Below are 13,662 nucleotides of genomic sequence, written 5' to 3'. Positions count from 1 at the left end.
ACCCTTTGTTCTCTCCCATGCTTTACCCCATCCCTCATTTTGATGTTTTCAGCTTAAATTGTATACTCATGCACACCAGGGCATGCTTGAAACAACAAGAAAACAGTCTGAAATTCCTGTGTGGTATTGCTGTGTGCTGTTAAATAACTGCCACATTCCAACAGAGGTGGCTTCATTTCAATACTGGGGGAAGCAATCCATTTGTACATCAGTTTAGTTAGTTTGCAAAGCTAATCCACTTCGCAGTCCACCCGGATCAATTAATACCTTAGACTGTAAACTATTATTATTATTCAAATGTAACCATTACTAGCACTTTTTACTATTATTCCAGTGGAACATATTCCTTTTGGTCACCTTGTCTGCAGCATAGGCCTATGATGGAAGATAGATTTTTGTTTCATCATCTGTTTTCCCATAGATCACATCAAATGAAATACCCACAAGTGAAATAGCCACAGGGGTGATATGAGTGCCAAAAGGAGTGATGCCAAGTTGTATGAAAAGTTTAAAGTGGCAGCACCGGAAATGCTGGCTCAAATCATCCAGCTGCTTGCATTGTGCCATAAAATGAACATCCATGTGCCACGAGGGGTCAAGAACCTCTTTGAGTTCACATGGGAGGAGCTAACAGTAATGACAGAAAGGAAAGCCATCACTGGAGAATACTATCCTGTGGTCTATTTAGTCCCCACTATGGAATCATCTTTCTCTAGCACGACCTACAAGAGCCATACGGGGACGAAATCTATCCCCAAAGGCACAATTCCAGAGCCCAGCTATCTGTCTCCTTCAGCAGAAAATCAACAAATACTCCTCAAGTTCCAGCGAAGGTCAGTCCACCTGCTGAGCGAACTCCTCAAGCTGAAGATGAAGGTGATGATTGATTCTGTTACTGGTAAGGACACCTGAGTAATGTAATTACGTAAGTTTTCTTTCGCTACACCGACAGAACACCACAATGGAACCTGCCCCTGGCCTGGGAAACTGTGCTAGAATCTTTATGGTATTGCTCCCATTAACCATGTTGAAATATGATTGTAGCAAGTTTGCCTGTGACCCTAGCATGGAGAGGCCCTTAGACAGTCATTCAACCCAGTTATCTCTACATCTGTTCAATGCCTTTGAGCAGGTATGGCAATTCAGGTAACTTTCTACATAGTTGTCAGTCACAGAGTTTAAGGCCAGACGGGACCCACAGATCATCTAATCTGACCTCCTGCACATCAGATCACTACCCACACCTAGTTACTCTTGCACTGAGCCCAATGACCTGGATTAGACTGAAGTCTTACAGCCCTCTGGAGAGTAAACTATTGTGTGCCACAGGCAGAGAATGGGAGGGAGCTAGGTGCATCGATGCCTGAGGCCCCTGCAATGGCAGAGAACCGATGTGGTGAGTGTGCCCAGATGAGCCTAGTAAGCAACCTCCCATCCAGCATGCTAGAGGAAGGTGAAACCCCCACTCTCCAAGGTCCCTGCCAATCTGACCTGGGGGAAACTTCATTCCCACTTCCTAAAATGGTGATCCCAAGCATGTGAGCAAGACCCAACAGCTAAGCATCTGAGAGAGACCATTCTCTGTACTGCCTCAGTTAAACTGATCTGATATGTCAAACTTTTCAAATGACACCATCAGCTCTGGAGGAGACAGCATATTAACACTTCTATGCACTTGTTATCTTAGGGAGAAACTGATTTATTGATAGAAGATGGCATTAACAGAGAGAGACCTCTAATTTTTTTCTACATGATTTTTTTCCCCTCAGGATGTAGTTCCGATGAGGTTACCAGAAAGTTTTTGGAGGCAGGTCAGCTGCTATGTCCCAAGAACCAGGAGGAGGCTACTGAATTAATGGCACAAGCACCCAAAAAAAGAGGTGGGGGTAGAAAACAGTATCCATGTTTTTGAAGGCTGTGATACAATTGTATCCTTCTTATGGGAAATAAAATAAATAAGCTTAATAGTTTGCCTGTATAAGTGGGCCTTTTCTTACAAGGATCTCAAAAGGGCTTTACACATGCTAATGAATTCTCACAATACTCCATGAAGGTATCCATTTTACAGAGAAGGGGGACTGAGGCACTGAGATATTACCTGACAGAAAATTAATGGCAGAGCTTGGGAAAGAACCCAGGATTCCTCAGTTCTAGCGCCCTCCTCTGTCCACAATAAATAGATTTCCCACCTCTTTGGTACTCTTCACTGTTCTAAATTCATTATTATTAAGGGCTCCAAACAAGTGTGGGACCCTACTGTACTAAGTTGTGAACAAAGAAGAGCTCCCAGGCTACATAGGCAAGACAAACAAAGGGCATGGAGAAGAAATTATAATCATAACCCCATTTTATGGATGAGGCAAAGAGAGATTGAGTGACTTGCCCAAGGTCATGCAAAAGGCTATGAAAAGTAGGGAATTGAGCCCAGATCTCCTGAGTCCCAGTCCAGTGCTTTAACCCCAGGAACATCTTTCCTCTCTTCCTCCGGCCCCAGGTTTATAAACCAGGCTGACAAGACTTGTGACACAACTGAGGCGTCTGTCTTTATTTCCATAGCTATTTTCATTTGAAAGTTCTTGGTTGGTTTTAACTTCTAAACCCCTAATTAAGTTTCTGCTTAATCCCAGTGTCAGCCAGCACCTGCAAGCCCATCCCTATTTCCTCCACCATCCAACTAATACACCAAGTCTCTGTGTCCTGCCTAACCTTCTCACTCGCTTCAAAGGAAAACAAACTACCAAAGGCCCCAGGTAAGTGTGATTCCTAGGGAACGCCTCACCCTCACCATGAATAGCAAGTGCTTTACCCTCAGCCAAAAGAAAGGCCCATATAGGAGTCTGTGACAGGCAGGGTGGGGGATCCCTCATCTGCATTATTAATATCAGCATCACTCCCAACTACACAGGCAAATATACCAGCAAACGATGGGAGATGCTATACAGCCTGGGTGAAGTTTTGACTGAACTATCTATCTTAGTGTAGTAACGGGAGCCATATATGTACCTAAGTGCCTTACAATCTTTTTTAACACATTTATTTACCCACCCAATGCCCCTGTGAGATAGGTCAGTGCTATTCTCTCCATTTTACGGATGGAGAAGTAAGGCACAGAAAGGCTAAGTGACTTGTCCAAGCTCATACAGGAGATCTGTAGCAGAGCAAGGAACTGACCCCACATCTCCTGATTTCCCGGCTAGCATCCTAACTCCTGGATCATCTTTTCTCCCCGCCCCCAAACAAGCAATCTTCAGGATCTTTTTATTCAGATGAATGTAGAACTGTATTCCATTTTGGTATTCTGCTTTTTTCCCTTCAAGGCTCCTTCCTGAAATCCCTTCTACTGTTCCCATGTGTGTGTTCCATATACTGACTTCTGCTTTATTCCATTACAGTTACAACTGCTCAGAAATTTCCTGATGAAAAAGGGGAGAATATTTTCATGAAAAATATCCCCATTTTTCAGATGGCTTTAAAATTACAGTGGTTTGTAGATGTGATGGAGCAGGGTCTGAAAAGGGTACTATGGCCATTCAGAAACAAGCTACTGCTTCTTATTATTTTTAGGGCGGAAATTAATATAGCTTTCAGACAGGTACAACTTGTCCATGGTGAAAAGGGGGTTAATGTAATCTCAGCTCCCGCATCCCTTTGCACAGATAAGATTCTCAGGGCAAGGGCAATAAGAGGGACTGTTTAGGAGACTAGCTGCTTTTAGCCTTTGTCCCAACATTTACTTTTGCAGGTTCCTCTAAATTCAAACCTATGCAGGAAGTGATAAATGTTGACCATCAGCATGACCCGTGCCCTGAAGCCAGGCAGAAGCTCAGAGAAATGTGCCGACATATGTAAGCATCTCCAATGGCCAAGGCTAAAGCCTAAGACATTGGTGGGAAAAAGACTAAAGTGGTGGGATAGGAACATAGAAAAGTCCATGCCAGATCAGATTTATGGTCAGTCTTGTTCAATATCATGTCTCCAGCAGTGGCCAGCAATAGATTTTTGATCGGAAGGCAAATCCATAAGGGACAATTATGGAATAATCTACCCACAAAAGTTTCTTCCTAATTCCTCTCAGTTAGTGGCTGGTTTACAATGAAGCATGAGGGCTCATATCTCTAAAACTGTTTTTGACTGATAGGTTTCTCTTGTCTGATTAACTTCAGGTTTCAAGGAAATATGCATTTTAAAGAGTTGTGTTTGTTTATCTGGCACAGAAACAAACACTCTGAGAACATCTGTATTGGCCATGAAGCTATAGGCCCTCCCTCCCAGGTAGCTGACTTGAATTGAAAGACTAGAATGCCAGCAAGGTTCTCTGGAAGATAACTTTTCACAACAGTTTATGATAGATATATATATAACTAGTGCTTGTCATCCTGAGATACCCCAAAATGCTTTAAAGACCACAAAGATTTCAGCCATCTCTGGAGCAGAACATAATATCCAATCTGCGTCCCACAACAGTGTCAGAGGAGGGGAAGCAAAAGGTTAGTTTTTTAAATTGAAACTGCAGGGGGAATTTGTGATGACACAATCTGTAATTACCCAAATTGGAATTTAATGAGGATGCTATGGTTAAGGCTCCTATTTGTGAGAAATGTTCCCTTTGATCTTTCCTGACCACAGGAAGATAGGATCTATAAACAACTATTAGAAATGTAAAGAGGGGGAAATGATCAGTATTAGTAAATGGAAGGGGATGAACTCAGTAGGGGAATAGAATATTATCTTCAAGATGTATAGAGTATTACATCACTGGGGGGGTTAAAAAGAAAATAAAAACTATAGCAAATAAAGTGCTATAAAAAGAAGAAGGAATGGGTGGCTCAGAGAATTGCTAGTGAGGAATGAACTTTTCATGCCTATATTGACAGGCTGATAGTTGTTACCATCGGATGGCTAGTTGGTGACCAGTCTCACATCTGGTTCCCATTGGCTAAATATCCACATGACAGAAAATTGGCACTGAAGGATGCCCTTCGTGGTAGTCCCAATAGAGAGGCCAAGAACTGACTGAAAGAGCATCCCTCTCACTTCTAGAGATGTCCCCCCCCCCGACCCAGGTCAGGGATGAAGCACGTTAGCGAGTGGAAAGGCTCGGCAGTAGCTTGCACTGTATCTCATTGTGTGTTACTTGTTTTGTGGATGCATTTCTTTTCATCCAGTACCTTTCAGAAGCAGTAAACTCACTACTTTAAAACAGAAAGTGAGAGAGAGAAAAAAATTAGTAAGATTCTCTAAAAAGAAAAGGGGGCAGGGCCCTTTCTTGACAAAGGTGTCCCCCCCCACCCCCCGAAAAAAAAAAAAGCCTGACTTGTACAGTAGTAATCTTAAAATAAATGCAGAGGGCCAGACCCTCAGCTGGTATAAATTAATGAAATCAATAGAGCCACACCTGTTCATGCCAGCTGAGGGCCTCACGAGTTTGGAATGTTTCAGAGACAGACAACTCCTTTATTCCTATTCACTTTAGAGAGGAAGAGAAGGCTGCAATGAAAGCAAAGGGCCACACCAAACCCCTAATAGTGCAAAACTATGCCGCTGTGCTCGGGTCACCGTCCATCTCCTCTAGGAAAAGTGGGCAGCTGGTCCCACCGCCAACAGAACGCAAGCCTAAACCACCAAGGCTCTATTTTGCCTTTCCTGATGGGACAGCATTTATTTTGTATCCTTCTATTGAAACCAAGGGAATAGGATGGTTTATAACAGGATTTACAGGGAGATGCTTCTTCTGTGCTACTCCACAGCCACGAACTGGTCACGCAATATCAGGCCCTAGATTAACATAGGCTCCCCCGATACTAATCCCCCTGAACCACATAGTAGCGACACAAGTACCATTGCCTTTTCTTGGTGAAGTATCAAAATGTACAGAACATGGTGCAAAGAAAGAGTTGCTGAGGGAGCCAGGCTTTCGGGTTAGTTCCCTATGGATGTCCAAAGAGGAACAAAATATTGTAGATAGTTACTGAATGCTCATTCTAAAGAGAAATCAACCCCTGGTATATCCTAGGGGAAAATAGTGTTCATCCATGAGTTAGATATTTTTTTGGTGAGGGACTGGGAGGGGAGGATTTATAGTGGCAAGATTAATAGACGCTAAGGTTGACTGCCTTCCAATGTGTCTTGAAGCGAAAGGAGAATAGTGCTTTTTCATGGGCTAAGAGAAAATTCAGACTGGAAAGTGATCAGATTTAGTTAGACACACACGAACACATTCCTGCCTATAACACACCCTTGTACCACATAACAACCCAGGATAACATAGTTGAGAGAGAAGATGAGTTCTCCAGGTGCTTTGAGGCTCAGTGGATTCCTGGAGACTACTTTGATCTGATTTCCTGTGAGCACCCAATGACAGATTAACCTTTCCTATTCCCTCAATTGAAACTAACTTGTTCCCCCTGCATTTGTTCCTACTGCATTTGTCTTGATCCTAGAGATCAGAGAGCCAGCCAATGGGTTCTAACAAAAGGTGTGCTCAAGCCACACTGAAACAAAAAGTGGAAGCATTGTCTATAAAAGCATTGTATAGTATTTGCTTTGGTTCTTGCCTGACTGCTGGATGAAGTCCCACATTTAGGACCTAATCTCACGCTGATTGAAGTCAGTGGGAATGGAGAAGGTCATTGGCTTTTGCCATGTGAACATAAGAACGGCTAGACTAGGTCAGACCAATGATCCATCTAGCCCAGTAGCCTGTCTTCCGACAGTGGCCAATGCCAGGTGCTTCAGAGGGAATGAACAGAACAGGTAACCATCAAGTGATCCATCCCCTGTCGCCCATCTGGTCCTTACATGAACCATTGCTAGGGATGGGTGAACGCCAGAAGACTCAAAGGTTTGGTTTACCAAGCACTAAGAAGCTCAGATTACTCAGCCAAACCTCACCTAAGGCATCCAGGTATCATTGGCCTGCTAGACTGTGATGTGACTCTCATGGGAGCAGGTGATTTCTAGGGCTTTTTCCTGGGCTGGAAAGACCATAAGAAAAGCCCCTTTTGCGACATTTACAATGGTCACACTTAAAATGTTTCTATTCATTTGAAAGATTTTACTGGCCGGAGAGAGATTTCTATTATAACTGGTAGACTCTCTCAAACTGGTAGAAAGTGCAACCACTGTTAGTGCTCAGCTGCCAGGATGATTAGGGTGGTGTAAACATTTAGGTTAGATAGATGGAATAGATTAAATTAGATTTTGTCCCTTTTGCTTCTGGTCCTAATTATGATCAGGAAGTTCAAAGACATGGAAGTTATTATTATTCATACGGTAGCAGCACCTGGGAGCCCCAGGCATGGAGCAAGACCCCTTTGTGCTAGGTGCTGTACAAACACAGAACAAAAAGATGGTCCCTGCCCGAAAGCACTAACAATCTAAGCATGCGCTTTTGTACGTTTAGAAATGTAACCAAGCTGTTTTGAATCCCCAGATAATTCCAGTTCAGGTTCAAAGAACACATCAAGTTTTGGATCCATTTTTTGTGCTACCCAAGCAAGTTTTCCCAATGCTAATTGTAGGCCAGTGATTTTCACTGAAAACCCCTTTGCCTAGCACAGCTGGAAATGTTGGCATTCCACTGTCATTCATAATTAATAACCCCGTCCATCCCCCAAAAGACCCTGAAGTTGTTGGGGATAGTGGGGAGACATGCAGCGTCTTTCCCAGCATAATTTAATTTTCATACATTAAACTTTCAGTTCCAGTCCTTCAGGAGGTTCACAGACTGTTAAAAGGCAAGGGGGGGACAAGGGTGCTGTCTGAACTACTCTTGACTCCTTCCCTCCATCTCTCAGGCAATTTCTGCCCACTACCTTTCTCCAAAGGAACTCCATTGCAGTTCAATTTGTGGTTGTTTCACAAGAGCTCATGTTCAGTTTGACCTTTTGACTGAACTGGGAATTAAGAATTTAAAGCAGCTAGTCAAAAAATTCGTATCATTTCTCTAGTTTAAATGAATCCATTCATCACATTTTATCCAGTCTCTGCTTTCTAATACCTTTCTAATATAAATGCTTTCTAATATAAAACACAAAGGGCTCATTTGGCGACATTCTTCCTTTTTTTATTCTGTTTCTAGCTCCTCACTTTGGTTAATAGAATCAATTGCTGCAGTGTTGGTTGTGACGATGTCAGTGAATTAAGCCCTTAAAGAACTGGCGCTCGAGCGAGAGACAGACCCTGTGCTCAGTCAGACAATCTTTATTCAGCTGTCTGTAATTCAACCTATCTCTAATAGTTTAGCAAAATGCACATATCATCAATACTAAGGATGGAAAGGCGTTTTGGAAGTATTTGCAGCCAGGATCGGGTGTTTGCCACTATGCCAAGATGCTATATAATGGGAGTAATTGGTAGCACAGCAGTAACTTTGTAGCTGATAGTTATTTCTAGATGGAGGAATTGCTCTTATGTTTTTCTACACACAAATATCCACCCAATTACCTTTCAGGCTGAGTGACTTATTTTAGCATCAGAAAAGCATCAAGAAAGAACAAAAGTAAAGTTTCCATGGTGTATGTCACCCTCTTTGTGATAGTCTGCAGCAGAACTGGTTGGAAAATGATTTTTTTAAAACACATCCACAATTTTCATTAACATTTTTAAAAAATCATTCTTGTCAAAATGGTCATTCCAAAATTTTGACTTTTTTGAAAAGCTTAACCCCCCAAATTTTTTGGCAAACACACTGTCAAACACCCAAAAATGTTCAGAACCAAAAACATGTAGATTTTTGACTGGAAATTTTCAGGTGTTTTGTTTTCTGATGAAAAATTAACCATTTTCAAGGAGACAGACACTCTGCACAAATTTTCACATTGTCAAATTTTATGTCGAAAAATAGTTTTGACCAAAGATCTTCATCTAGCTCTCATCTGCCTCAACCATGAGAACACAATGGCTACTGTCTCTACACATAAAAACGGTCCTTAGTCCACTACACATAAACACGGTCCACTTCTCATGAAGTACATGAGAAAAGGCATTACAGCTTCCTAACTACAGACACCATACTTATTATTTATTTTAGTAATCTATACTGGTGCTGTTCATCAGTAAAGCTGCCAATTGCAAAAGACATTTTAACAAATGCCTTGCTTCCTAAGAAAATTTCCTTGTTCCTTGATATTACAAAAGTTTGATCAAACTGTCAGGGTTCCTTCCCCACTCTGAACTCTAGGGTGCAGATGTGGGGACCCGCATGAAAGACCCCCTAAGCTTATTCTTACCAGCTTAGGTTAAAAACTTCCGCAAGGTACAAACTTTGCCTTGTCCTTGAACAGTATGCTGCCTCCACCAAGCGTTTTAAACAAAGAACAGGGAAAGAGACCACTTGGAGACATCTTCCCCCCAAAATATCCTCCTAAGCCGCGCACCCCCTTTCCTGGGGAGGCTTGAGAATAGTATCCTAGCCAATTGGTTACACAATCATCAAAGACCCAAACCCCTGGATTTTGGAACAATGGAAAAATCAGTCAGGTTCTTAAAAGAAGGGTTTTATTAAAAGAATGGTAAAAATCATCTCTGTAAAATCAGGATGGAAAATACTTTACAGGGTATTTAGATTCAAAACACAGAGGATCCCCCTCTGGGCAAAACCTTAAAGTTACAGAAAACAGGAATAAACCTCCCTCTTAACACAGGGAAAATTCACATAAAACAAAAGATAAACTAATCCGCCTTGCCTGGCTTACCTATACTGGTTGCAATATTGGAGACTTGGATTAGGATGGGTTGGAGAAGATGGATTTCTCTCTGGCCTCTCTCAGTCCCAAGAGAGAACTACCACTTAAAAAGCACAAAACAAAAGCCTTCCTCCCCACCCCCACCCAAGATTTGAAAGTATCTTGTCCCCTTATTGGTCCTTTGGGTCAGGTGCCAGCCAGGTGAGCTGAGCTTCTTAACCTTTACAGGTAACACGATGTTGCCTCTGGCCAGGAGGGATTTTAAAGCACTGTATACAGCAAGGTGGTTACCCTTCCCTTTATATTTATGACATAGCCAAAAATCATAGATCTTGTACTGTGCCCTGAATATTGTCAAACTCTGGTTCTAGTGGCCATATGAATGGAGCTGGTTCCAGAGATGTAGGACAAAGGTATTCCCTTAGAGACTATTCTGTGGTACAGAACTTATGCTTCTGCCAGGGTACTGTTAGGTACTGAGTTTCAGGAAATGGGGCTAGTGTGATGGTGGGGGAGGAAGGGAACAAAACAAATATGGTTGCCTTGGGAGGCCAAAAATGTCTTGGGCACTGTGAGGTCCAAATGCAAGAACTGGAGTTGGTGCTTCTTCTAATGTGGCAAGATGCAGTTGGACAGAGCATCCCAGAAGGTCTCTTATATGTAAGTAAAAAGAAAAGGAGGACTTGTGGCACCTTAGAGACTAACACATTTATTATAGTATAAGCTTTCGTGAGCTACAGCTCACTTCATCGGATGCATGCCGATGAAGTGAGCTGTAGCTCACGAAAGCTTATGCTCTAATAAATTTGTTAATCTTGAAGGTGCCACAAGTCCTCCTTTTCTTTCTGTAACACGGCTGCTACTCTGAGACCTTATATGTAAGTGTTGACAGTACTTGACAGTATGTATAAGTTACCCAACAGGAAATATTGCTGCTTGCCAGTTCCCCATGTGCTGTGTGGGAAAAACAATCACCCTTCTCTTTAATAATGCTCCAAGTCTAGCTCTTCTGGCCTCTTTTATAGCTGACTACCAGGCATGTGTGCATTATTCCTTCAAAGCCAGGTGAGTGAATTTTAACCTACTTCTATAGTGTAGATAATTCATGGGGTAGGGGGAAGGGGCAAAGTACTGATGCCCGTTTTCCAGAGCTGTTGAGCAGCTCCCATTAAATCCTGGGAAATGTGGGAATTCAACACCTCTGAAAATCAGGCCGGGGGATCTAATATAAGTGACTGACTGAGTCCCCAACAACCGGAAATGGTGGCTTATTGCACTGGTGTAGATGGTGGTGGAAACAGTGGACGGAGCAGTACATGATACAGTGTCATGTATCAAAAGCAGACTGAAAGAAACAATAACCATAGCTCTAAAACAGAAGAGCACATGTTGTGAGAGAGCTTAAAATATTTGCAGCTAACATTATAACCCGTGCATTACATAAAGCCTATTGATACCTAGTGCATGCAATGACTTTCTATTACAGGTGCAACCCTGTCAGAACACAGAGCTGACACATTGCAACCGTAGGGGTTTGAAATCATCCAGAGGGGTGGTGTCAATGGGGCAAGGGGGAGAAATCTTTCTAAACTGTAACATTTAATTTCTAAGGTATGAGGACTTGCCAGTGCTCTTGGATTATGGTTTTTCATACTTTATTATTGTCTATTTGTTTGTATTACCATAGCACCTAGCAGCCCCAGACTTGGATCCGGACCCCCTTCTCTATTGTATCAAACAGATGCTGCTTGTCTTTACTTTCAAGGCCCTTGCAGGCCTTTCCCCTCTTCTGCTTTGGACATTCATTAGGCAATGTTGCCATATCAGTTCAAGAAGAGGTGTGCAAGGACATTTGAATGAATTAGTAGGTGGTTTTTGTTGTGTTCTCGTCAGTTTAGGCCTCAATCCTGCAAACACTTAGGCACCCAAGTAACCTTATGCACGTGTGCAACAATCCCATTGACAACTCATGCATAAATTTACTCATGTGCTCAAGTGTTTGCAAGACTGGGTTCTTGGTAATTCTGTATTGCTTCCATTTGGGTTGTGCGTAAGACTCTAGGCTCCTGGAGTGCTTTTCCAGCTAAGGACACCAGCATACTTTACAAATATTACCTAAGCAAGCCTCTGAACCCTGTGAGGTAGACATTATCATCTCTATTTTACAGATGGGTAGACTGAAGGCACAGAGAAGTTAAAGATTCACATAGCTAATTGATAATGAACAAAGGAACACAACCCAGAGGTCTCAACTCCAATCGAATGGTTCCTTCTCATTAATAATAACTGAATATACTATAAAAAAGAGTCTCCTATAACTAAGGATAGGATTCTGCCATGGAAGCCACGCCGAATAGCTGGCCGGTGGTCAGCCTGGGGCAGTGGCAGCGGTCAGTCCTGGGGCTGCCAGAGCAGCAGTCCCCAGCCTGCAGACCAGTGGGGACCGCTTTATCTGGGGCTGAAGCAGCAGCGGTCAGCCCTGCCGCAGGAGCAGTGGTGGAGCTGGAGCAGCTGCAAGCCCTGGGAGTGCTGTGTTTCTACCCACAGGGTATTTTTAGTGAAAGTCAGGGACAGGTCACGGGCTTCCGTGCAATTTTTTATTTATTGCTTGCAACCTGCCCCTGACTTTTACTAAAAATACCCGTGATAGAATCTCACCCTGACCTATTACTTACTGTTTATGCTTATCATCCCCATCATTCTTTCTGGAAGAAAGATAATTAATTCTCCTGACCCTTAGTCTTTGCACAGAATGGTATTGGTGCTTATTAATGGTGCATGTAAGAGTTTGATCCCAGTGGGTGTAACTGATGGTTACAGTGCATGCCATAGCTCAGGTAGAAAAGGTCATCAGAGAGCTGAGCAATGTGTATGAAAGGGAAGGGGAGCAGAACAGAGCAAATCTGTTCGAGTAGTGGTGCTCAGGGTTGCACTGGGTTTATGTGATTCTCCGTAAGAGTGTAAAGATCTTAGTTGAGAATTCTCCCCTGAGTGTTGGATGTTTATTATGATCATTCCAGCCAATCAACACAAAGTCTAACTAGTATTTCCCCTTCTGTCCTGCCCAGCTGTTCACTTGCATTGATGATGGATCTTGAAGGAGGAGCAGTCAGGGACAGAGATGGATATTTGACTCACAAGTGGAGCTGGGCTTCAAAGACCCAGACTTTTCAGTCTTTAGAATTTCAGGTACAAAACTGAACTCTTGCTAAGTGCCAATATTCACAGACCTAATAGAGTCAAAAATTATGAACATTCCCAGACTTCAGAATAGCTGTCTGTGTAGTGTGGTTTTGCACCAGGAACACTTTTGATCCTGTCTGAGTTCTTCTGTTCGATGTGATGGTGGTAGATGCGTTGTATTTTATTTCTGCCTATTCCCTCTGATATTACTTTGGCACCCAGTCTTAATCTGCAGATTATTTCTAATGTATCAAACCTGAAATAATATGGCCTTGGAAAGATGTCACTTGTCATCTCATTTTCCGGCTATAGCTTCTTGAAAAAGATGGGTCTGCGGCATTATTAGTTCGAAAAGAAGCTGTGTGCCACCAGGCTGAGGAGACCTTCTTAAATGAAGGCTGAAATTTTCAAAGTCTCCTAAGAGATATGGGTGCCTAATTCTGATTACTGTTTATGGAAATTTGGCATCCAAATCACTTGGGTGGCTCTAAAAATCTCAGCTGAATTGTTTAACGCTAACTCAGATAGGACAGATTGAATGGACTGAAGATTTGTGAACCAGAAGCTTCACTGGTTTGCGCTCACTGAAGAAAATGTAGCTGACGCTAGGCTATCTCCCAAGAATTAATTACCCCAGGATGCTAATTGTTTCTGTTTGAGGGTGTTCTCATGGAATACTGCAGACTAAAGCCCAAACCCTGTGAGATGTTGTTTTGAGTACCCTCAACTTCTGGTCTGAATGAAGCAACCCTACAAGTCGGAAATCACAATCCTGTGGGGCTGTGACAAATTC

General features: G+C 42.6%; 1 protein-coding gene across 1 annotated transcript in view; it reads left to right on the top strand.

The window, feature by feature from the left end:
- The first annotated feature begins 468 nt into the window (after positions 1-468).
- The window catches only part of C7H3orf20 (chromosome 7 C3orf20 homolog), a 47,907-nt gene continuing 34,713 nt past the window's right edge, over positions 469-13,662 (top strand). The window contains exons 1-7 of the mRNA XM_074959685.1: positions 469-898; positions 1,770-1,880; positions 2,634-2,750; positions 3,743-3,845; positions 5,474-5,665; positions 10,599-10,751; positions 12,755-12,875. Coding sequence (XP_074815786.1) covers positions 469-898; positions 1,770-1,880; positions 2,634-2,750; positions 3,743-3,845; positions 5,474-5,665; positions 10,599-10,751; positions 12,755-12,875 — 1,227 coding nt within the window. The remainder of the gene's footprint in view (positions 899-1,769; positions 1,881-2,633; positions 2,751-3,742; positions 3,846-5,473; positions 5,666-10,598; positions 10,752-12,754; positions 12,876-13,662) is intronic.

This window comes from Natator depressus, chromosome 7, assembly GCF_965152275.1.
Source record: "Natator depressus isolate rNatDep1 chromosome 7, rNatDep2.hap1, whole genome shotgun sequence".
Classification (NCBI taxonomy): Eukaryota; Metazoa; Chordata; order Testudines; family Cheloniidae; genus Natator; species Natator depressus.
This window is presented reverse-complemented; position numbering and strand designations above follow the sequence as displayed.